General features: G+C 41.2%; 1 protein-coding gene across 6 annotated transcripts in view; it reads right to left on the reverse strand.

Annotated features, from left to right (window-relative positions):
- Nucleotides 1-17,305: 17,305 nt before the first annotated feature.
- LOC148020504 (transferases/nucleotidyltransferase) overlaps nt 17,306-23,885 on the reverse strand; it is a 56,901-nt gene continuing 50,321 nt past the window's right edge. For all 6 annotated transcript variants that reach the window (XM_087698266.1, XM_087698264.1, XM_087698269.1 and 3 more), the window contains exons 7-14: nt 19,656-19,714; nt 19,525-19,574; nt 19,335-19,422; nt 19,018-19,251; nt 18,832-18,927; nt 18,186-18,290; nt 17,994-18,110; nt 17,306-17,915 (exon numbers count right to left, since the gene is read on the reverse strand). In XM_087698266.1, the coding sequence (XP_087554392.1) occupies nt 17,844-17,915; nt 17,994-18,110; nt 18,186-18,290; nt 18,832-18,927; nt 19,018-19,251; nt 19,335-19,422; nt 19,525-19,574; nt 19,656-19,714 (821 nt within the window). In that variant the 3' untranslated portion in view covers nt 17,306-17,843. The remainder of the gene's footprint in view (nt 17,916-17,993; nt 18,111-18,185; nt 18,291-18,831; nt 18,928-19,017; nt 19,252-19,334; nt 19,423-19,524; nt 19,575-19,655; nt 19,715-23,885) is intronic.

The following is a 23,885-nucleotide window of genomic DNA, read 5'->3' on the forward strand; positions in this document are numbered from 1 at the left end:
TGGCACTTGTTTTGGTGGGTTTTCCCATTCGCTGACAAGCATCACATCTCTTATAGTAGTCATATACGTCCTTGTGGAGGGTCGGCCATCAATATCCTGCTAACAGAGCCTTCCTAGCTGTCGCTTCTCCTGCGAAGTGTCCACCACATGGTTCATCATGGCATGCTTTCAATACTATGTCGATTTCATCTCCTGCAACACATCTTCGCAGCACTTCATCTTTGCCTTTCTTAAACAAAGCACCGCCTAGCAAGGTGTAGGGGGTTGATTCTAACAGAAGCTTCTTCCGCTCACGACTTGAGATGCCAGGAGGATATTGTTGAGTTGCCAAGAGGTTGGCTATGCCTGCATACTAGGGAGTAACTGTTTCAACTAGAAACAAGGAAGCATCAGGAAGGTCTAGATCATCCTGTTCCTCTACTTCTGTTTGAGGGATCCGTGATAGATGATCGGCTAGGACATGGGAACGGCCAGGCTTAGTGACTACTTCAAAGTCGAACTCTTGGAATAGGAGCAACCATCTCATCAGTCGTCCTTTAACATCTGCTTTGTTCATCAAGAATGACAGGGCCTCATGATCCACATAGAACTTGAAATGTGTGGACAATAGATAGTGTCGAAACTTCTCCAGTGCAAACACCATTGCCAAGCACTCAAGCTCTGTCACATTGTATAGTTCCGTTCCCTATCAGTGACCTTTCGGCTTGCATAATATATCGGCTGATCTAATTTGGATGGGCCCTTTTGACATAGGACAGCACCTAGCCCTTAAACAGATGCATCTGTGTGCACATGGAACTCCTTTATCCAATCAAGAGGTTGCAAAATAGGTGCTTGGATCAGGCACTGTTTTAGGGTATTAAAGGCCTCTTCACAGTCATCAATCCAAAGGAAGTCAGCTTCTTTCCTTAGAAGCTTGTGCAGAGGGGCTGCTTTAGTTGCAAAATGTGCAATAAATCTTCTGTAATAGCCCACATGGCCAAGAAATCCTCTCAATTGCTTGAGGTTTGTTGGTGCTGTTAAGGCGGTAATCTTTTCAATCTTTCTCGAGTCTGTTGCAATTCCTTGTGCAGAGACAATATGGCCCAAAAGAACTCCTGAGGAGACGCCAAAGATGCATTTGTCGGGGTTGAGAGAAATCCCGTACTCTCGGCATCTGTCAAAACATTGCTCTAGGTGTCCCTAGTGCTCTCGGATCAAACTATAGACATAGAAGTCATCAAGATACACCTCAATGAAATCATGCAAATGGTTCTGGAAGGCAGCCATCATTACTTGTTGGAAGGTGGCAGGAGCATTATAGAGTCCAAATGGCATCACTCTGTAGGCATAGGTCCCCCATTCCGTGGTGAAGGTTGTTTTAGATTGGTCCTCTTCTACAATTTGAACTTGGTTATATCCGCTGAATCCATCCAAGAGGGAATAAAGCTCATGGCCTGCCACTGTGTCTAACAGTTGGTCTGTAAAAGGGAGAGGGAAATGATCCTTCTTCGTCTTCGAATTGAGCTTTTGAAAGTCAACACATATTCGAAGTTTCCCGTTCTTCTTGGGTACTACCACAATGGGTGAAACCCATTCATTGTTAGCCACAGAATAGATGAACTCTACTTCAAGAAGTTTCAATAATTCGGCCTTCACCAGAGCAGAATAATTAGGATTCATCCGTCTTTGTCTTTGCCTTACAAGTTTGGCGTCGGGCTCTAGATCAATGTGATGTTGACATACTGTGGGATCAATCCCCTTTAGGTCTTTGTAGAACCAAGTAAACACATCTAAGTTCTCTTTGAGTAGGTCTTGCAGGACCACTAGTTCTTCTTCTGGAAGATTGAGACCCACTTTCAAGTGACGTTCAGTACCCTCAGCATCTAGGAACGTTACTTGTCTTTCACCTTCCACTTCTCGGATAAATGCCCCACGGATTGCTTCTGGGTAGAGGTCTGACTCTTTCAAGAGAGTCTTATCCTCGTCTGATGTCCCACTAGAACCAGTGTCCTCCTTCTAAACAGATGACTCATTTGTCTGTTTAAGGCACTGGAAGGGTATCAGAGCTTTGTTTGCTTTTGTTTGAGTGGTGACCTCTTCAGGACTCAAGGCTTCATCTTCAGAGGATGCATCCAGGAATGTCACATAGCACGGACCTTCTAGAGGCCGTGGCTCTGAGGGCTTCGGCTTCTGTTGGCAGGGGGCATCATCATCATCTTTTCTTTGGACTGAACAGTCAGGACGACAGGAGCCACTGGTGAACTTAATTTTTATGCTTTTAATCCATTGCTTATACAGATTCTACATACTTTGTGGTCCATTGATCAACCTAAATGGAACCATGGTCATTCCATTGAGTACCCTGAGATATTCGGCCTTTGAGGTCTCTGTAGGGACATCAACCAGATCATCCTCTATCATAGGGAATTCTTCATCTGCCCTTTCATAGCCTACTTCATTTTCTTCCTCATCATTTTCATCCTCATCCTCTGGAGGCTCTGTCTCTGCTTGTTGAGATATGAGCTCCACTCGTGATATGCTAGGGTGACCATTGTGCATTTATGTCACCGACTTGTTAGTTATTGCAAATGCGGTTGGTACACCGCCCATGAATAATAGCTAGATGACAGCTATCCTTATCTACTCTAGTTCATGGTTCAGTTAGTATGCCACCTTAGTTAGTTGAGTTTGGTTTGAGACATATATAGGGTTCTTCTATTTCTTTTTATGAGGGTTCTTTTGTCTTACACAACTAAGAAGAGGAAAACTGTTTTCAGCCTCCACCTTTGTGTGTATTCCCCCATTGTGTAAGTGAGAAAGCTACAAGTGAGACTCCTTCCTTCTCTCCCACAATCTTAACATGGTATCAGAGCCTTGTTCGTGGTAAGGAGCTCAAGAAAGCAAACCAAGTTCGCGGTGTTCTAGTAAGAGGACCAGTGTTGCTTTCATTTTTCTATTTTGGGAGCAAGTCTCTGCAGGTAGCACAGCCGGAAAGTGCAAGAGTGCATTGTCTCAGATTGAGATGCCCTTCGCGGTGTAGCAAGAGAGTAGTATATGCTGCGAGAAAGGCCTTTAGCCCTTGGTTTCTCTGTTTTTTTAATTTGAGACCATTTCGGGGCCTATTTTGGAGGCGGAAGTTTTCTGCACGCACTCAGAAAAAGGCCCTATTTTATGTTGTGCAACCACTGTTCTACAGGTCGGTGAAAAGTTACCGTAGAAATTGCATCGTATGCCTGTGTGCAGAGACATTGGGAGTTACAGAATCATCCTTGTTGCCTGTTGATGCAAATTCGTCGCTAGGAAGTGACTGTGTGGTCAAATACCACTTTCGTCAGTTTTGCAGATTTGCCCTTGTGAGGTTAAAGCTGTGTTTTTTTACAGTGACAGAATTTTTTGCAGTGTTCTGTAATGGCGTCTGATTCTCTTTCACAAATTGTCACTGAAAAGCTTGACAAGAACAACTTCCAAGCATGGAAGTTTAGAATGACGAATTTCCTTATGGGAAAAGGATATTGAAAATTTGTTGCAGGAAATGAAGAAGAACCAGTTCTTCCTGATGTTCCCAATCAACAGCAAATGCAGGCATTTAAAGGATGGCATGAGAGAGCCAGAAAAGTTATGTACTGGCTGTCTATCAGTATTTCAGACTCTATGATTGTGCATACTCAAGATGCAAGTATGCCAAAGGAGGCATGGGATACTTTGTCAAAAATATATAGTACAAATACGCAAGCCATGAAAATGCAGCTCAAGCAAGAGTTGCACAATGTGCAAAGAGAAAGTATGAGCATCAATGACTACCACATGAAGGTGAAGAAGATTGCAAATGCACTTGCTTCCATTGGGTCGCCAGTGGAAGATGATGATTTAGTTTCCGTGACCTTGAATGGTCTAGGAAAGGATTATGCACAGTTCCAAACATCCATTTCTGTCCGTGAAAGATTTCCTGATTTTGAGGAGTTGATTGCTCTTCTAATTTCTGAGGAGCAGAGAAATGGTGGTGCATCTTCTTCAAGAGGAACTTCAAAAGAAACTGTCTTCTACTCAAATGGTGGAAGAGATAGATGCAAAGGTAGAGGAGGCCGATCTGGAGGCCATGGTAGAAATTAGAATATGCAGCAAACTCAAGAAAACCAGTCATATGGAGGAGGACGTGGTAACTCTAAAGGCAGGGGGAGCCAAAGAGGTCGTGGTGGATGGAAAAGAGGCCAAAATGCAAACAGAAATGAGCAGTGAAGGTTGTGAAAGAAGGTGGCTCTGCTATCATTCTCATAGGACTTGTAACTCCGCCAGGCTTCCGATCCCCACCCCACCGCACCCCCCTACGACGCGGCGCCTCCCCCCCCACCCCACCTCGAAAAACCCTGCTCCATCCACAGCACCCCACCACTCCTCCAAAAACCAGGCTCGACCCACCGTGCCCCGCCTCACTCCCCCACGACACGGCGCACCCTCCACCCCACCGCACCCCCCCACGATGCCCCCCGTTGAATGCTACTACTGTGGTAAAATGGGTCATATGGCTAAAGACTGCTATAAAAAGAAGAATGACATCATGAATGGAAAATTGCAACAAGGGAATTATGCATCTTCTAGTAGACAGGGTGATGACAGAAATGAGCATTTGTTTATGGTGCAGCACATGACCAATTCTGTGACAAGTGCAGAAGAAAGCAACGATGTGTGGTATGTTGACTCAGGTGCATCAAACCACGTGACAGGTCATGCAGAATGGATGCAGGATGCAAGGAAAATGGAAAAACCAGGATTTGTGGAGACTGGTGATGATACTGCACATCCTATCATGCAGATTGAAAAAATTCCTTTGTCTATGCATGATGGGAAAAAGAAATACATGTCAGATGTATTTCATGTCCCGAATATCACTAAGAATCTGGTTTCTGTTGGTCAAATGGTTGAGCAGGGCTTGCAGGTCAGATTTAATCCTCATGGATGCTTTGTTGAGGATATGAAAAATAAAGGTCGCTTGATAGAAAAAGGAAAGAAGAAGGGCAAAATGTTTACATTGGATGCAGACATGTCTGAATTGAGTGCAGGAATGTTTGCACATGGGACTGGTGTAGTTGCAGATATTGATATCTGGCATAAACGCATTGGTCATGTTAATGTACAGCGACTTAAATCAATGCAGGCCCAAAATATTGTTGCAGGATTGCCTAAATTCAAGGTTGCAGAAATGCATAAGGTATGTGAAGCCTCTCAATTTGGAAAACAGGCAAGGAAACCATTTCCTAGACATGTTCAAGAGAGTAAAAAGCCATTGGAATTAATCCACTCTGATGTGTGGACTACTAAAGCTGCATCTATTGGAGGCTGTCATTATTTTGTCACTTTTATTGATGACTATAGCAGAAAAGTGTGGGTGTATTTTATGAAAAAGAAAAGTGAAGTGTTTGGGCATTTCAAAACTCTTAAAGCTATGGTTGAAAAAGAAACAGACTTGCAAATAAAATGCCTAAGGTCAGATGGAGGGGGAGAGTACCTCTCAAATGAGTTTGCAAGGTTCTTGTAGGAGCATGGCATAAAGTCACAAGATATTAGTGGACCTGGAGTGTCCTCTAGCAATGGTTCACATTCTTCGCCATGGACAGGCAGATTGAGATCAGGAGAATCTTCTCAAAGCGGTATGCAGGTATCACGAAAAGGAAAAGAGAAGGTAGATCAGCCCATGTTTCATGTGAATGCAGGTCACTCTTATGTGGATGGTGAATCCACTGGCTCAGAACAGAGCATTGATGATGAGTTTGGTATTCCTTCTATTGTTACACCTAGAGTAAAGAAGACCAGGGATGTTTTGAGAGCACATGGAAGTGAGTCTACTTTGCATAGGTCTACCAGAGCTAGGTATCATGTGGATAGGTTGAAATATGATGGATTTACAGCCATTCACTATGCCTATATAGTCAAAGTGATACAGGAACCAGAACCCACTTCTTTTGAGCAAGCCATGGGAAAAGAAAAATGGGAGAAAGCCATGGATGAAGAAATGGATGCTTTGGAAGCAAAAGCTACATGGGAATTGGTACCTTTGCCTAAAGATAAGAATGCAATTGGTTGTAAGTGGGTTTATAAGGTGAAACACAATGCAAATGGTTCTATGAACAGATACAAGGCAAGATTAGTAGTCAAGGGGTATGCACAAACATATGGAATTGATTATGAAGAAACATTCACTCCACTTATTGCAAGGATGGCAACCGTAAGAGCAGTCATTGCTATGGCTGCATCAAAGGGATGGTCTTTACATCAGATGGATGTAAAGAATGCCTTCTTGCATGGTGATTTGCAAGAAGAGGTTTATATGGAGCAGCCACCAGGTTATGTGCATGCTGTTCATCTTGAGTTTGTTTGCAGGTTGAAGAAAGCCTTGTATGGCTTGAAGCAAGCACCTAGAGCATGGTCTGACAAGATAGGACAGTATCTTGTCACTATTGGCTTTCAGATTTCCAAGGTAGATTTCTCACTTTATGTGAGAAAAACAGAGAAAGGTATTATGCTGCTTGTCATTTATGTTGATGATTTGATTATCACAGGTGATAGTGATGAAGATATCCTTCATGTGAAAATGCTATTGAAGTAAAAGTTTGAGATGAAGGATTTGGGAGAGCTGTGTTATTTCTTGGGCATTGAGGTGATAAGATCACCAAGTGGGATATGACTCTTACATAGGCAATATGGATTGGACATGCTGTCCAAATATGGGATGACAGGCTGTAAGTCTATTTCAGTTCCTTTGGAGCAGAATGTGAAGTTGAGCGCAAATGCAAGTGAGCTTCTCAAAGACCCTACTATGTACAGGCGCATACTAGGAGGTTTTATTTATATGACTATTACCAGGCTAGATTTGAGCTATGCTATTGGATTGGTAAGTCAGTTTATGCAGGCTCCAAGGAAACCACATTTGGATGCGGCTAGACGCATACTCAGGTATGTGAAGTCCACATTGCAGTATGGACTATTTTATGAGACTGGGATTAAGATACAGTTGCATGGATACACTGATGCTGATTGGGCTGGTAGTATTTCTGATAGACGATCTACCAGTGGATATGTGTTCTCTTTTGGAAGTATTGCAGTCACTTGGAGTAGCAAGAAACAACCTACAGTTGCCTTGTCGAGTACAGAGGCTGAGTATAGGGGTGTAGCAATGGCTGCATGTGAGGTAGCTTGGTTGCATAAGCTACTTTATGATATGCATTAGCCTACAGATGGGCCAGTTGTCATTTATTGTGACAACATGAGTAGTATACACTTGGCAAATAACCCAGTATATCATGCTAGAACAAAGCACATTGAGGTGCATTATCACTATGTGCGGGAGAGGGTTTTACTAGGTCTTATTGATCTAGTTTATGTCACCACAGAGGATCAAGTAGCTGACATATTCACGAAGGCATTGGGCGCAGAGAAGCTGTGCAAGTTCAAAGACCTGCTTGGTGTGTAGGCATTGGGATTGAGCTCGAGGGGGAGTGTTGAGATATCGAGCTCCACTCGTGATATACCAGGGTGACCGTTGTGCATTTATGTCACCGACTTGTTAGTTGCAGATACGGTTGGTACACCGCCCATGAATAATAGCTAGATGACAGCTATCCTTATCTACTCTAGTTTGTGGTTCAGTTAATATGCCACCTTAGTTAGTTGAGTTTGGTTTGAGACCCATATATAGGGTTCTTCTATTTCTTTGTATGAGGGTTCTTTTGGCTTACACAACTAAGAAGAGGAAAACGGTTTTCAGCCTTCACCTTTGTGTGTATTTCCCCATTATGTAAGTGAGAAAGCTACAAGTGAGACTCATTCCTTCTCTCCCACAATCTTGACACTGCTTCTGTAGAGGCTCTGTAGGAGAAGAACAGATCTTTTGTGTGTATTTCCCCATTGTGTAAGTGAGAAAGCTACAAGTGAGACTCCTTCCTTCTCTCCCACAATCTTGACACTGCTTCTGTAGAGGCTCTGTAGGAGAAGAAGAGATCTTTTGCCTCTGCATCTGCTTCTGCTTCTGTCACCAGTTCTGACTTTGCTTCTACCTCTGACTCTGGCTCTGTATTCATTATTGTCTCTGTATCCGCTTTGTCTCTATTCTGTAGCCGCTCTATATCTACTCTGCCTCTGTACTGACTGTGCTCTATAATGTACTGTCTCTGTACTGACTCTGCTCTGTCTCTGCGACTATCATGTAATAGGGAGAACAGTACATACATGCTTCTATTTCACTGTCAGAGGTGATTTCAAAGGTTAATTCTAGTTGAGGCAGGAGGTATTCACCCATGGACAAGGATTTTACTTCCCTTGGCAGTTGGCTTACAGTGCCCACTGTTAGGGACTGTGCCTCTCTTTTCTTAGGAAAGATTTGCTTAACAGCTTCTTCATCTCCTGATGTACCATCTGTTACCTTGTTAGAGGAGTCAGTTATGACTTCAATGGATGTGGATCCATTGCCTTTTTGCGATCCATACAGCTTTAACACCGCTTTATTGGGTCCTCTTCCTAGGGTTAGGGTTCCTTTGAACCAGTCCATCCTGGCTCTTGCTTCAAAAAGCCAAGGTCTTCCCAGCAGCAGAGGGTATGAAGTCCCATAAGAATTTGGTTTGACCACCAAATATGTCAGCCAATAGTCTCTTCCTACAAGGGTTGTTTTACATATGGGAGGATGCCCAACGGTTTGACTCTATTTTGATCTACCAGTCTGATAAGCCACTGTGTAGGTTGAATTCCTTGCAACCCTAAGTCCTTCATTGTGACATCCGTCATTATGTTTACTTATGAGCCTCCATCAATCAATGCATCTAAAATGAAGCATCCTTCTATCCATACACTAATCTCTGGGTTCCAGGATCTAGGAAGGCATTAGCCACATCTACTTCCTTTACAGGCTCCGGGGCCTTATTGGTCTTAGTTGCTGTTGAAGGAGCGATCCTTAGTCCACGCCTTCGTGTCAAGATGCTTTTGAATCTCTTTCGACAACTGGGAAACAGCATCAACAACCAACTGCCGAAATATTAAGTTTGGTTTAAAAGTGTCTAGGTCCTTGACCAAGTCATAATCTTTAATAGGATCCACAGGCTTCTCCAGCCGGCTGGGGAATGGGGCTACACCCATCTTCATCTTTTCTTTTTCTTCTAACAACTGCTGCATCGGCATTTCTTCTATTTCTGGAAGTACTTCTGTATCATCCATCTCCTGGGCCTCTGGTCCTGTCTCTGGGACTGTCTCTGTATCCCTCTGTGGCACTGTAGTGCTCTATACTCTACTATTCTGTTCTGTACTGCTCTGTCCCTCTGTGTAGGTTGAACTTCACAGTCTTGGCAGGAGAGTTATTTCCATTCTGAACCACTGGTTCCTTCTTCTTGGTGCGCGTAACAGCGGCAACTTCCAACTCGACCAAATTGGAAGCAGGTTCTTGTACCTTCTGTTGGCTATCAGTGGCATTGGCCTTTACAGGGGCTGGACTGGGACAGTCCTTTGCAGTATGGCCTTCTCCTTTGCATCGGCTACATAAGGGCTTGTAATCCACTGATCTTCTAGGGTTTGGACAATTTGGAGAGATATGTCCCTTTTCTCCACACCTATAACATTCCACCTCTGATCTCTGACCAGACTGTCGTCCTCTGTAACTTTGAGAGGAAAACCTCCTTGGACCAAAATTAGGACCAAACTCTCTAGGATTGGGTCCAATATCTTGTGTTGTCATTTTGGATTCTAGTAAGTTGAATCTTGCATTTTCATCCTTCTGTCTTCGTTCATGCATCTCTTTCAAAGAGCAAATATCCTCTGTATGGTTCTTCCGCAAACAGTAGGAACAGAAGGCTCCAGGAATGGTTGGTTTTTGGGTACATTCAATGGCTAAATGTCCGGCTTGATGACACTTTCCGCACCATGTATTAGAGCGCATCACATCTCTTACAGCTCCCGAAGGAGTGGATATATTGGCGGTATTCACCTTCAGCATCTGTAGCTGCTCTGTAATCACATCTAGAAGCTCTTTCTTGATACTTGCAACTGAGTTGGATAAGTAATCCTTTAGATTTTCACCTCCTGAAGTGCTTGTGGTAGGGCTTTGGAAAGCTTCTGTAATTACTGTATACACTGGTTGAGTAGATCCAGAAGGTCCTCTGCTCTGGCTCTAATTCAGAGCTCCTGTTGAGACTTGGGGTTGTTGGTTCCAGTTGATAGGATTCCACTGTTGTTGAGTCGCCATTGGAGGAACTGTTTGAGGCCACTGTTGTTGTGGTTGAATCATCATTTGAGGCACTGTCGTCAGCAATGACCATACTGGATTAGATGCACTATACTGCGGCACCGTTTGCATCTGGGGATAGGGATAGGGAACTGTCCCTGGGACTACATTTGGTGGGTATACTATTCCAGGCATATGAGGGGGTAAGACTCTTCTTCCTAGAGTCATTGACAGCCTTGCTTCAACTTCGTCATACAATCTTGCACCTTCCATTGCAGCTTGCAGATTGACTGGTCTTCTCAATTCCACGAACTTGCAAACTTCTGATATAGGCCCCTGAGAAACACTTCATTCTGGATTCCTTCATCCAAATGATGGTTAGTCCATCTCTTCAGGATGGATTCCATTCGCGAGACATAAGCTTCTACTCTTTCTCCAGATGACTGACTTAGGTTCATGAACTCCTCTCGCATCCGCTCTTCAAAACTTTCACGCCTCAATTTAGTGAGGAAGGCCAACTTCAGGTCGTCCCATGTGCCAAAAGTTTCTGCTGCTTGTTTCTCATACCACTGAAACACTGCGCCCTTGAAAGTGGCGGGGAATATTGCTAACCAATGCTCATGGGTTCTAGCATTGTTAGCCACACATGCTACCATAAACTCTGCTACATGAAGATCAGGGTCTTCATTGTACTCTCCCTTAAAAACTGGCAATGGGACTACATTTGCTGGCCTGTCATCAATATTTCCAAAACGAATCTGACTAGGAAGGGGACCTTGAGTTGCCATGGGGACTTCTGTAAAGAGTGCTTTTAGGGCGTCAAAGGAGGCTTCTGTTGCGAGCTCGTTCTCAGCTTTGATTTTTTCCTTCTCTCTTCTCACGTATCTCTAGACTCGTTCCAATGCTTGCCTCTTTATTGCGTCATTCATCAGGGGGTTGGCTTCAACAAGTTGGTCTGGACTCAACAGGATAGTGTCAGAGGGGGCTTCAGTCTCTGATAGATTCTCTGGCCAACATCTCCTCTACTTCTTTTCAACATCTCTGAATTCAACTTTCAAACCACTACAGAGGGGTAGATATTCCGTTCTGAAAGTATCAAAACTCATTCTTCTTAAGATCGTTGTTGCGTCATTATAATGATGCCAGCTTCTAAGGGTTTCAACAGTGTATGTTGTGAAAAACACTCTGTCTACCAACTTCCAGTGGGTTGCTAATTGGACAAACAAAAGATTATCAGTGCACCAAGCATCCCATGTATCTTGCTGTTGAGCATCCACGAACAAATTCCAACTCTTTCCCTTCTTGTCTTCGTGAACCTCTACAGACCACGACTCCTGAAGCTTCTTCACAATCTCCCACTTGATGATGTCTGGAAACTTCTCAATGAATGCAAAATCTTCCATGGATGGTCATTCTCTCTGTTTCTGCTCTTCAGTTTGTTCCCAAACAGTTTGCCACCAAGATGCAAGTTTCTGCTGCTTCAACAGGAAGAGGAAACAGTCCACCACATAGAGCATGCATCATGATGGTGATATGTTTCCGCCATTGTGGGATGAACTTCTTGTGGAAAGTGGATTTGATTATGAGAAATTTCAACTCTTCAGTGGAAGAAGGAACTTTACGAACATCCATTGAATTCTTCTCTTCTTGGCAATGCCATTTCCTTCATTTTCAACCTCTTCTGGTGATTGTTGATATTTGTTCCCAAACAGTTTGCCACCAAGATGCAAGTTTCTGATGCTTCAACAGGAAGAGGAAACAGTCCACCACATAGAGCATGCATCATGATGGTGATATGTTTCCGCCATTGTGGGATGAACTTCTTGTGGAAAGTGGATTTGATTATGAGAAATTTCAACTCTTCAGTGGAAGAAGGAACTTTACGAACATCCATTGAATTCTTCTCTTCTTGGCAATGCCATTTCCTTCATTTTCAACCTCTTCTGGTGCTTGTTGATAGGGCAAGCTTCCCCGACTGCGCACCAAAAACATGGAGCCCCAAGAGGAACACCAAGGAAAAGGGAATTCCCTTGCAAGAAAATCTATCTTGTAACATCAACAAGCTTTTATTTCATTCTTTTGATCATCAAAACAAATAAAACAACAATTCTTCACGCAGCATCATAGTAGATTTCTCCCATGGATTTGATAGAATCAACCATATTCTTCAATATCTTCACAAAATCCATCAATATAACAAAGAACACAAAGGAATACACCATCTTTGAATGGAAATCAATCACATATTATTCTTCTTCAATGTCTTCATAATTCTCTCTCTCAATCTCTCATATACAGTTACACTGTTTTCATAGATTTGATTATCTTTGACTCTCTCTCTCTCTCTCTCTCTCTCTCTCTCTCTCTCTCTCTCTCTCTCTCTCTCTCTCTCTCTCTCTCTCTCTCTCTCTCTCTCCATCAATAGTACATCATATCCTCACTACAATACTCTCATAATAACCCTCAATAATCCTTCTTAGGTCGTGGATCCACCTCCCAAGAGGTATGTCTGATATGAAAAGTCACCAGAGTCACTACAGTGTCTTTTCACAGCTCACTACTGTCACTGTCACTTAGTCTTCTCTTCAGTCTTCAGCAGCTGTTTCTTCCACTTGTTTTAGCTCTTTCAAACTTAGATTCATCCTTTCCAAAGGTTAGAAAACTTTCCCAAAGTCACACATACATTCTATAGAACACCTACAAAAGGTCTACAGAACAGTCATAGTACAGCACCAGAACAGCTACAGTACAATTACAGTACAGAGACAGAGCAGAGACAAAGGCTCTACAGAGGATCTACAGAAGGTTACAGAAGGTCATCAAAACTCATACTCAAACCATTCTAAACTCTCAAAAACTATTCAATAAGCTTTCACAAGATCTCAATCTTCATCAATCATCAATCCATGCTTCATACAAAAGACAATCAGAACAAAACGGAAGCTATATAGAAGGTATACATAACCAATCAGAACCTATTAGAACATCACAGAACCTCATATCTCCACTGAGAATCATCATGAACTTCTAAAACATAATCAATATCATCCAAAACACTCTCAAATACTTCCCTTACAACCATACATCACTCTAAATCCATCAAAAATCAATCATTTAGACCTCAAAAACAACAAAAATCAGTCAAAAATTCAGTCTTTTTCCACTCTCAACAAAGTTGAACCTCTCTAAGTGCTCCTTGTACACCTGAAGGGCTAATAAATTAATGAACAAATTTGGAAAAGCTACTAGTGAATTTGTTGTTGTAAAGAGAACCCATAAATGCTAAAAGCTAAAATAACACGAGAGAAAGAAAGAAAGGTTTTCATTGGCGTCCAATTAAATGTGTCATCTTGCATAGGACAGAATGGCATACATCAAGTATCAAGTTTCACTTTGAGGTGCCAATGGCATGAACACACAAAAAACATATTACTAAAGCTACAACAATTACTAAAAACATAACAATCCTAAAGCAATTTAGTGCTTTAGCTCTTTAACCTCCTTTATAATGACATTAGAACCTCAATGAATTGCCATTTTCCCTCTTTTCTAACCACCTTCATATTGGCAATTTCACTTGGCCATCCCTTGAGTTGTGCTAGTGTAAGTTCACACACGTCTCAATTCCCTTGAAACACATTGATTGCTTTTAAATTCTTCCACTTTCTATTGTGTCTCCAATACCAATGTGCTTAATTATCCCATGTCTTGGTGATAATCCATTGCACTACCCAATGAAATCCTTCCTCTTCCAACAATGGTCTTATTTTGGTTTCTAAACATGCTTGGCAGTCTTCATCATCTGGTTTCTCTTGTAACCATTAGGAGGCCTCTTAGATGTGCATGGGATGCAATCTTCTTTTGCAATGTAGCTTCATTAACTACAAGAAAGATAAAATTTGATATCTTGTTTAACTTCGTGTTTTCTCATTTTGATTTCCATATGTGCCTCCTCCTACACTCTTAGTATCATTCCCTTGGCATCTTCAATCTTCCTATTAGTTATAGTCACCTTCGTCACACCAATTTTTGTTTTAGCTCAACCAAAGCATCTTCAATCTTCCTATAAGTTGTAGCCACTTGCATGAGAGAGAGAGAGAGAGAGAGAGAGAGAGAGAGGGAGAGAGAGATTTCCCAAGTATGATAACTCTGCACCTTGGCAAGTTGACACTTAATCTCAATGATTTTCTAAAGCACTCTACAACAGAGGTTTATCAAGAAACATGCCTAAAATGCAATCATACAAAGTGGGTTGTAAGATGTAGCAAGATAGCTTGCTTCACTTACAAAATTCATGGACATTGTGTACTTTGTGCTACCTCTCTAGAGACATCCCATCATCTTTTTGTGTCATGCTTGATGACTAGCCAAGCATAAACCTCTAGATCACAAAAACTACTAGCCAGTTGTGGAGCTTGGGAAATTATCCCTAAGTAGTGATTTTTGTTTCAATGACGTTTCCTTCAAACTAAAAAGTGGCTATTCTCCAAGGCCATTGCAACAATAGACTCAAAACATCTTTGCAAAGCTAATCCATTCAAGACAAGATGGTTTCATTAAGGGCAAAAAAGTCATGTATATTTTGAATGTCCACATGGGGATTGACTATGCCACAGCATTCGGTCAAGAGAATGCTATGATCTAGCTAGATTCTTTAAAGACCTTCAAGCTCATATTAGCTATTCTTTACTTCACTAATCAATATCAACCATGGGCACCTAAGATGTGATTATATGTATACAGCTTAGTGGAGGCATAATCAAAGAGATTTGCTCTTATTAGATCCCTTCATCAATGCAACCCTTAACCCTTTGTTATTTGTGTTGGTAATCCATCCAATGCTATATTTATTAGATAAGCTAGTAGTTGATGGATATCTTTCAATCTCTCTTCCTAGCAGGGCTAAGCTTCTTGGACAATCTCATGCGTATGATTTTGTCATGTTTCTCAATGCTAAAAAGTCAAATGTGGATAGAGAAACATAAGAAAAATGGCCATTTGTTTGGTTCAGCTTTGGGCCTCTACATTAATACATAGAAGTTCATTCTATAGGGTGGGATTCTTTCTGATGGAGAATCACTAGGCACTTCAAATGTCCCATTAGTGTCGATGTGGCTCCTAGAGTGCCACTATTAATTAGACATACATTTGTAAGAAATGCATGTGCTATAGGAATAGCCTCTATAGTTCCACCTCAAAGTATCCTAGACAATGATGATTAATATGGACACCTATCTCTTTCCTCACTCCCTTGGACATGATATAACTCATCCATTTTCAGTCATGAAACAAGCAAGGATGCCGTTTTGGCTTTGTCTACATCTCTTGGGAACATTTACTATGCCTAACTAATGGATGAGGTCACTTCGTTGCACATTAAAATACATATGGCAACATTACAAATGTCTCTATTACAATCCTTGTGTATCCGACCACACCTTTGATTAGACACTATTAGGAGTTACCAAGTAGTTTGGGATCTCAAAGGATTGTACTCAAACACAAGTATCCAACGAGGCATGTCCTGAATTCCACTTGAAACGTTTTGCAAACCTAAGTATCCAAGGAGGCATGCCCTGAATTCCACTTGATATATCAAAACACCCCAATCTTTTATGGTCCTCTAACTACTACTTCATAAGAGATGCAACACTAACCACTTGGTTCTACATAACTCTAAAAAGGAGGCTAACTCCATGCAAGATGACAGTTTGGTCACATTCAGTTGCTTGATTAGCCTAAGGCACATGGAACAAGAAAGTTTAATAGGGTGGCACAAGTGGGTTTGAAGATTATCCAAGATTTTGTTACTCCTTGTCACTTCAAGATAATTATTTCTTTCATTCCGTCAATGTGTTTGGATTCCTTGAGGTTATCAACTAATTTCAAACCTACTTGGAAGAACCACAAATTTCAAACATGCTTGAAGTGAATTCCCATTGTTTGCATTAGAGCCTTCAGCTAATTTTCAAAACAATCCTCCAACCAAGTTTATCAAAAGGTGGTTTAAACTTAGCCATGGGTGACTAAAATAACACACAATTTGGTCTAGCAAGGATAATAAGCTAAGTGGTGTGATCCACTACTTCAATTCTGGAGAAATGATCTTCCTTATTGACAAAATGTCTTTATTGGCAAGCTTCTCATAGGGGATCTACCAACCAATGATATATTGATATATCATAAGACCTCTGATAGATGGACTTTAGTGACACGTTATGACAGTAAAAATGCCATATAAAAGTAAGTGCTTTATCGTCAAAGCATCCCTATCTCTCCATTTGTTGTGTTGAATTGGCCTTTGGATGTACATTACTAAAACTCATGCTCCCCTTCAATGTATGGTTGAAAATGCCTACATAATTTCAACATACAAAGATAATTTTGGAGGTGTGGATTTACAAAATTTCTCCAACTGAGTCAAAAGTTTGAACAAAGTAGCTTTCTTGTTCTTAGTGCTATTTGGGCATTTACTTGTGATATATCCAGATTTCTAACATATTGCACTTCATCTTGTGAGAGTATTTTTTCCAAAATTTTCTCATCAACTGTCCTCTTCCATTGTAGAAGAAAACTTTGATGCTTGGACTATTTAGCTTGCTCTATAGGTGCAAATATATAGGCTTCATTAGAACTCACTTGAATATTCTCTTCATCCAACCATGTAACCCCTTCCAAGTGAGAGGTCTACAACATAAGTCAAGGTGGTGACAAGGGCAGGGTACACTTTCTTGACCAGCTTAAGTAAAATAGCAATGGTATCTTCATCACTTACGAGTGCCTGAACTGAAGCAAACTGTCTCATAAATCCATTATATGGGAGATGAATTTGCCCAAAGCATCCCTTCCCTTGTACTTCAGACTAAAGACTTCTATCTTCCATGAAATCTTGGGACTCTTTCCTTTTGCTCCATATAGTCTTTCTAATTTATCCCTTCTTGCCTTAGCAGTAGAAAGCTGGTCTATATATGATGGATGAGGGACTCATCCAAATGCAGCATGTCTTCATCTTTGTTAAGTACATTCTCAATTATGATTCATCCAAACCAATTTAAACTTAAAATATGAATTTTACAGAATGTCCAACTAAAACTATCACAATAAAGAGAAGAGACATTAGGTTGGAGCAACAATAAAAACTCTCCATCTTTTCATTATCTCAGGCCACATTTGTACAATTCATGCTTACCTGCCTAAACAAGTGTAGACAAATGTGTCTGCTAGTAGCAGCTCTTACAACAAATACGGAGGTCAAGTTTCTAAAGCCAAAAGACTATTCAATGAACAAAGTTGCTAGCATGCATGCCCAAAAATGCATTCCTCCCTAACTGCCTAAACAAAGAGAGGCAAATGTGTCCGCTACTAGCAGCCCTTACAATAAATTCGGAGGTAAGTTTCTAAAGCTAAAACAGTTTATAAAAGATAGTCTTGTAACCATACAGCTTTGGCTCATAAATCTTGTACAAAATACAGCAGCCAGTGGAAGTACCACAACTAAAAGTTTGACTTTGGAATGCCAAAACCTGAAGTAGCACCTGATGGAAGTGCATTAGAATCAGCTTGGAAATGGTTACCCAAGCTATTGCAGTAACAACATAGATGCAGCTTCAGTTTCAGCTTTGTCCATCTTGGACAATGGCGGGCATGCTATGAAGGAAAGATTTCACATCTTATCTCGTTTAGTGAGTGCCTCAGACTGATATTCACCTCTTGGGACCTGATAACCTTCCCCTACCTACATATATGACCAAAATGTTAGGCACGAAATTAAAAATCTTAAAACAGACCAAGACTCCGAAAAATCATTACATACCTGACAGTCCTTCAATATAACATGTTCTTGAAGCTTAGCATTGCGACAGATTACTGAGCCTTGAATATGGCAACCATCTTCCATGGTGACATAATCCATGACTACAGAGCTCATAATCTGCACAAGGACCATGTGTTGGGTTAAAGAAAGATTGTGATTCCTGATTTAAGGGCCATTCTGAAAGATTCTTACTTTGACTCCAGATCCAATCCGACAATGCCGACCCACAACAGATCGTTTAATGCTAGATTTATCACCCATTTGCGAACCTTCACCCAGCATACAATGTGGACCAACCTGAAGTGCATGGCGTTAGTATCAGCACTTGGATCATTCAGAGACATTCTCATTAGAACAAACAAATTAGCAGATGCAAAAAATTTACTACTCAGGCAAATCTTCTTTTACCTTTCAATCGCAGTAGTTACAGAAAAACCATTGCAAATACCAGATTAGATATGACCATCAAATCCTCAAAAGATTTATATTTGAACTAGGTAATATGAACTTGCAAGGAAATCTAAGACTGATGCAACAGGCCCATATATCCTACCACAGAAATGTCCACGCTATCTTTCAAATATGTAGGAAAGCAACCCCCCCCAAAAAAAAGAAGAAAAAAAAAGCCATCTGTAATCAATCCTTGTAGTAATTCTTGGCCACAGCTTTATGAGGAAGGAAAGAAACAAGTTTTCTCCTTGCATGAGCAGAGACTCCAACAACCTCGTAAATGACCTCTCCAGTATCACATATCGATGAATCAAAGCAACTCAATTGCACCATCAATATTAGCAGAAGGCACAAAGTGACATAAATACTATATTCAAGCATGCATTACCGTTGATTTGTACCCAAATTGAGCTGTAGGATGAACCACATTATTGTGTTTGGACACCTCATAGCTGGTAAGATGTATAGCTCTCTCCCCAGCAATCTGGCAATACAAAGTTTAGCCACTCAGTTTTGACACACATAAAAGAAACCTACTAATAAAATAGACATCAAAAACCTGGAAATACCATACATCATGATTTGCATCATTGAACGCCTGTATTGAATTGACACGAGCACAATATTTGTCATTTTTTGCAACATATGCACAGCAACTTAGTTGGTTCACTCCACCTCTTCCAGGCAATGAAAGCCCCTTTGATAGCTGTTCGTTAAATAAATAATTCAGTGTTCTGTCATCTTGCTTCCACACACTTTCAGCACTGTCCTCAATCTGTGCATCACCGGTTGTAGCTAATCCACATCTCTACAAAAGTTTCATTGGGTTGGTCAGATAGCTTGACCTAAAGTTTCTAGACAAGATGAGAAGTTGTAACAATTCGACATTACCAATTGTGTCCGAATAAGATAAGGCACCAACTCTTCTTTGATGCTATGAATTCCTGCGCGCTGATGCAAAACTTCTCTAAGCACAGAACTGTGAACTCAACACAAAATGAGAGTATAAGACTTGCAAAGCCACACCCAGAACGACTTCATTGACATGCACGCACAAAAAGCATAAATAGAATCACCAAACCTTTTGAAAATATAGAGATGGCCATCCATCAAATCTGTGTGCAGCTCTATCTGTAAAAAAAAGCCACAAGCAAGCATAATCAGAAAGGGGCTTCTACACAAAGAACAGAAACCATTCATACCCTACAGTACCTTGCCAAATGCACGTACAATAGACCTCTGCACTCTTAATTCCTTTTCAGCTTGGGAAGCTAAAATACAGCAAATATCAGTGAGTAATTATCCAGGTTTCCACAGTGAACCTACTTCAGCATTAACTTCACAAGACTTAATCAACGGCAATGTAGGATACAGAGAAATATAAAACGAAGTACGATGATCCAACAATATAAAGACTGAGTAAGGAAACACCAAAGAAGGTCACTCCCACTATCGGCCATCTCATGGGCTACCCATTGATACCGTTTGTCCCCTGTAGGGCCTCCTAGCTAGCCTAAATTGTCACTTAGAAGGTCAAGACACTTAGGACACGTAAGATAGTTAGGCTAGGGATTGCTAGGAGGTAAAAGACACTTAGTCCTGGGGTTTTCTATATGGACCGATTTTGTGCATTTTTAGCACATCAATGAGGTCATTATTTAGAGTTGGCATTTGATCAATGTACTTTCGTTCATTCACCGAGTACTATAGGTTGTTATTCATACTTGTGACATTAGCATGTGTAAAAGTGCATGTCTAGATGTCAATACCTCCTAGCATTAAGTAAGGGTCAAAGGTGTAGATGGATACTTCAACCTATATATTCAAGCCTTATCACTTGTACTATCATCAACCATTTTATCATCATCTATCTATCTTATTATTTTGGCTCTAGCATACATGCAAGTTCTCTCTCTCTCTCTTTTTTTTTTTTTGTAAAAGGTAATTGTATTAATTACGAAAAAAATACAAGATTACTTGATTACAAGATACATGACGACAATCCAAGCCATCATGTGAAGAGGTTCTAAGTACTACAAGTTACAATGTCATGGCAAGGGTGCGGAGGAAATTGCCATATGCCAGGGACGGAAGTCCTCCGTAGAGAGCAAATCAGAACGATGGAGAAGAGCTAACTGCCAATACAAGAGGCCCTTAAGCCTCACAATATGCCGCTGAACATTATAGGCGGAGTCAAACAGAAAAGCATTCCGAATGGTCCAGTTATGCCAACAGCCCCAGTATCGAAGAAAGTGATACATGAGCTTCATATGGGGGTGTGCGGAAGTAGGGTATTTGGGCTGGCCAAAAACCCAATCAAAGGGGCGTAGGGTTATACCAACCACCCCTCGCCAAACAGCCGACAAAAATAACCAAACTTTCTTAGCGACGGGGCAAGAAATAAATCGGTGGCGGGCGGATTCCATAGTAGTGGTGCAAAAGAAACAGGTGCCATTGGAGATTCGTCGCTTGGAAAGAGCTCTCTCTTTTTTTTCGTAAAAGGGAAAGAGCTCTCTCTCTCTCTCTCTCTCTCTCTCTCTCTCACGAGGACATGTATTTTTGAAACCTCACTTAACATGTGGATTAATTTTTAATCACATGGTTGAGTAAATGTTGCACATGTGAGGTGTAACTTAGGTTAGAGTAAATTTACATGCCCGGGACCCAAGGAAATCACAGGATGTCAAAGGCAAAAGTTGTTATAAGTTATGCCACATAGGTACTTGGTGGTATCTAGTACCAGTTGTTGGCCTAAGTCATTCATTTGACTATAACTGTCAATTGGTGACACTAGAGAAGTGGCACTTAATGGTACCTAACGCCAATCTAATGGTCAAAGATGACACAGAGACACTCGAGAATGAAAGCTGCCTAGCCAATTTAATTATTGGCTAGCCAAATTATTTTTCAAGGCACCGAAATAATTATTAAATTAATTTTTAATATTTCAAGATTAAAAATCAATATTTAATTATGGATAATGCTGAAAAAACATTTGGGAAGGCTGCCACTTCTAAAAAATGCCCATGCAAGATTGAAAAACGTCTTTAGAGACTAGAGAGAGGCATTTTAGTGTATTTAGCCTGCAAGAGAGAGGAAGGAGATGTTACTAGTTTGATTTACAGCCATTGGAGGATCTTCTAAGGCAGCCGGGGGTAGGAGAAGACCAATCAACATCAAGTGACAGCATCTACAGGCTGTTGAGACAGGGCAGCAACAGTAAATGACGGATTTTCTTCAGTTCTTTACATCTACAAGCTGTTGAGACAGGGCAACGGCAGTAAATGATAAATTTTCTTTAGTTCTTCGCGAAGAAAGTCTGAATTTTCTCTCTCCTCAGCATTCTCTCTCGTCTCTTAGCCTTGCTCCAAAGATTACACCATTGAGATCACCAGAGGCTGAGAAATTTCAGATTTCTTTGTTGTAAACCCTAATCTGCAACAAAAATTAGGGTTTATCAACAACCTTGGGAAGCATACCAAAAATTGGAAGCTCCAAGGCTTGGATTCAATAGGGCTAAAGCTGTTTTCAGTCAAATTCAGGTGGAGGAACCAGCAAAACAATGAATTTGGGGCATTTTCCATCTCCATCAATACGAGTGAAGGCCAATTGACTGCCCGAATCAAGGGGCAAATCACATTGAAAACTTGCTAGTTATTTTGAACAGCAAGGGGAGTTGGAATACTAAAAGGGATTGGGAGAATCCCATTGTACATCGACTTCTTCTTCAATTATTGCGATGTATCGTGAGCATAGCACACTTGAGTTGAAGAAGCCTTCTTCAACTCACTTTCCTTACATGTGGTTATTGCTGGAGCGCCTTTATGAGGTGCGGTCTGTCTTGTGCCAGACAGTAGTGTCCACTCTATGGAATGAGTGGGATGAGCACGAGACAAAGGAGGCCAAAGCCATGCAGTGCTTGTGCCTTAATGAGCAGTTTTGGCAAAAAATCCGTGCCGTTGTCATTGTCATGACTCCCTTTTATAGGGTGTTACGTATAAGTGATTGCCAGGAGTCCATCATGGGCCTTCTCGTTCACTTCTTTAGAACAGCATTGGCGGAGGCACGTGCTTATACAGTGATCACAGAGACACAACGTGCACATGTTTTAGAGATAGCAGAGAGGAGATGGGCGTGGATACATAAGCCCGTCCATGGTTTTGTCACATTGGTACATCCAGCCTATAAGTCACTAGCAGTCATGAATGATAGAGAGTTCCGTTCAGACCAGCTTGCTTATTTGACTCGTGTGATCCCTGTTGATGACCACAATGCAATGCTAGAGGAGCTAGGATACTATGCAGATCAGAGAGGGCATGTGGCTTTTGCTTCTCCCACTTGTTGGAGGAGAGAGTCACTTGTGAAGCCTTTATTTTGGTGGCAAAACTTTGGATACGCATTGGAGACTTTTCAGCCCTTAGCCATAAGGGTCCTTGCCCAAGATTGCTCTTCGAGTGCATGTGAGAGAAACTGAAGTGCATATTCTCTCATTCACACAAAGATTCGCAATCGGCTTAGCACACAACAGTTAAAGCAGCTAGTCTATTGCCGCACTAACTTATGCATGATGAGGGCTATGATGAGCATGGGTAGTCCGAAGCAGGTAAAGTTTAAACACTTAACCATAACATTTAAAATTTGTTGTTTTAACTTTTAAACTTTGAACTTTGAAGTTTAAACTTTATACTTTACGATTTAGACTTCAGCATTTAGTATCTACAATGAATCATGATCAATCTTACGTGCATCATTGCATTGATGATTGTGTAGGTGAATATTGATACATTCAAGTTAACGAACGACACTCTTCCGAGTAAACATAAGGAGGTGGACGAGGAGGAGGAGATGATTTTTGCAGAGCTCTATAGAGAGCTTATAGCAGCAGATACTCGTGACACTCGCAGTCAACATACTCGTGGGCGAGGAGTTCAAGTGGGTGGTAGTAGGGTATGGTCATTCGACACTCTCCATCATCAAGAAGGGGTGGTTTGAGTGGCTTGCAAATATATGTAAGGTGGGGCTCTAGTAGCTTACATCCTATGCCTCATAATGACATCCCCCCCTTGCCTACACAGCCGCCACCTAGGGAGCCATCATTTGATGATGATGGTAACCTCATTAGTGAGGATGAGTATGAGTCTGTCTCATCATTAGATACCAAGGAGTCATCTTCAGACTCTATTGATGAGCACTCAGATGGTTCTGATGATGATGATGATAGTGATGCCTCATCATAGATTCATCATTCATATGACATGTCACATAGGCCTCTCTTTTTTTTATATCAGATATACTAGCTGTAGTTGTATCGCATGTTTTATGTAGCCCATGTGACTGCGATGGTGACCCTTATGTATTCATCTTATTCTGTAATGAAATGGCTATTTCCACTTTAAAAATGTTTAGAAAATCATCTCAATTTTTTTCGTACTAATATTGTAC

The sequence above is a fragment of the Lygodium microphyllum genome, chromosome 18 (genome assembly GCF_053477565.2).
Source record: "Lygodium microphyllum isolate KBCC chromosome 18, Lygodium_microphyllum_v1.1.10, whole genome shotgun sequence".
NCBI lineage: Eukaryota > Viridiplantae > Streptophyta > Polypodiopsida > Schizaeales > Lygodiaceae > Lygodium > Lygodium microphyllum.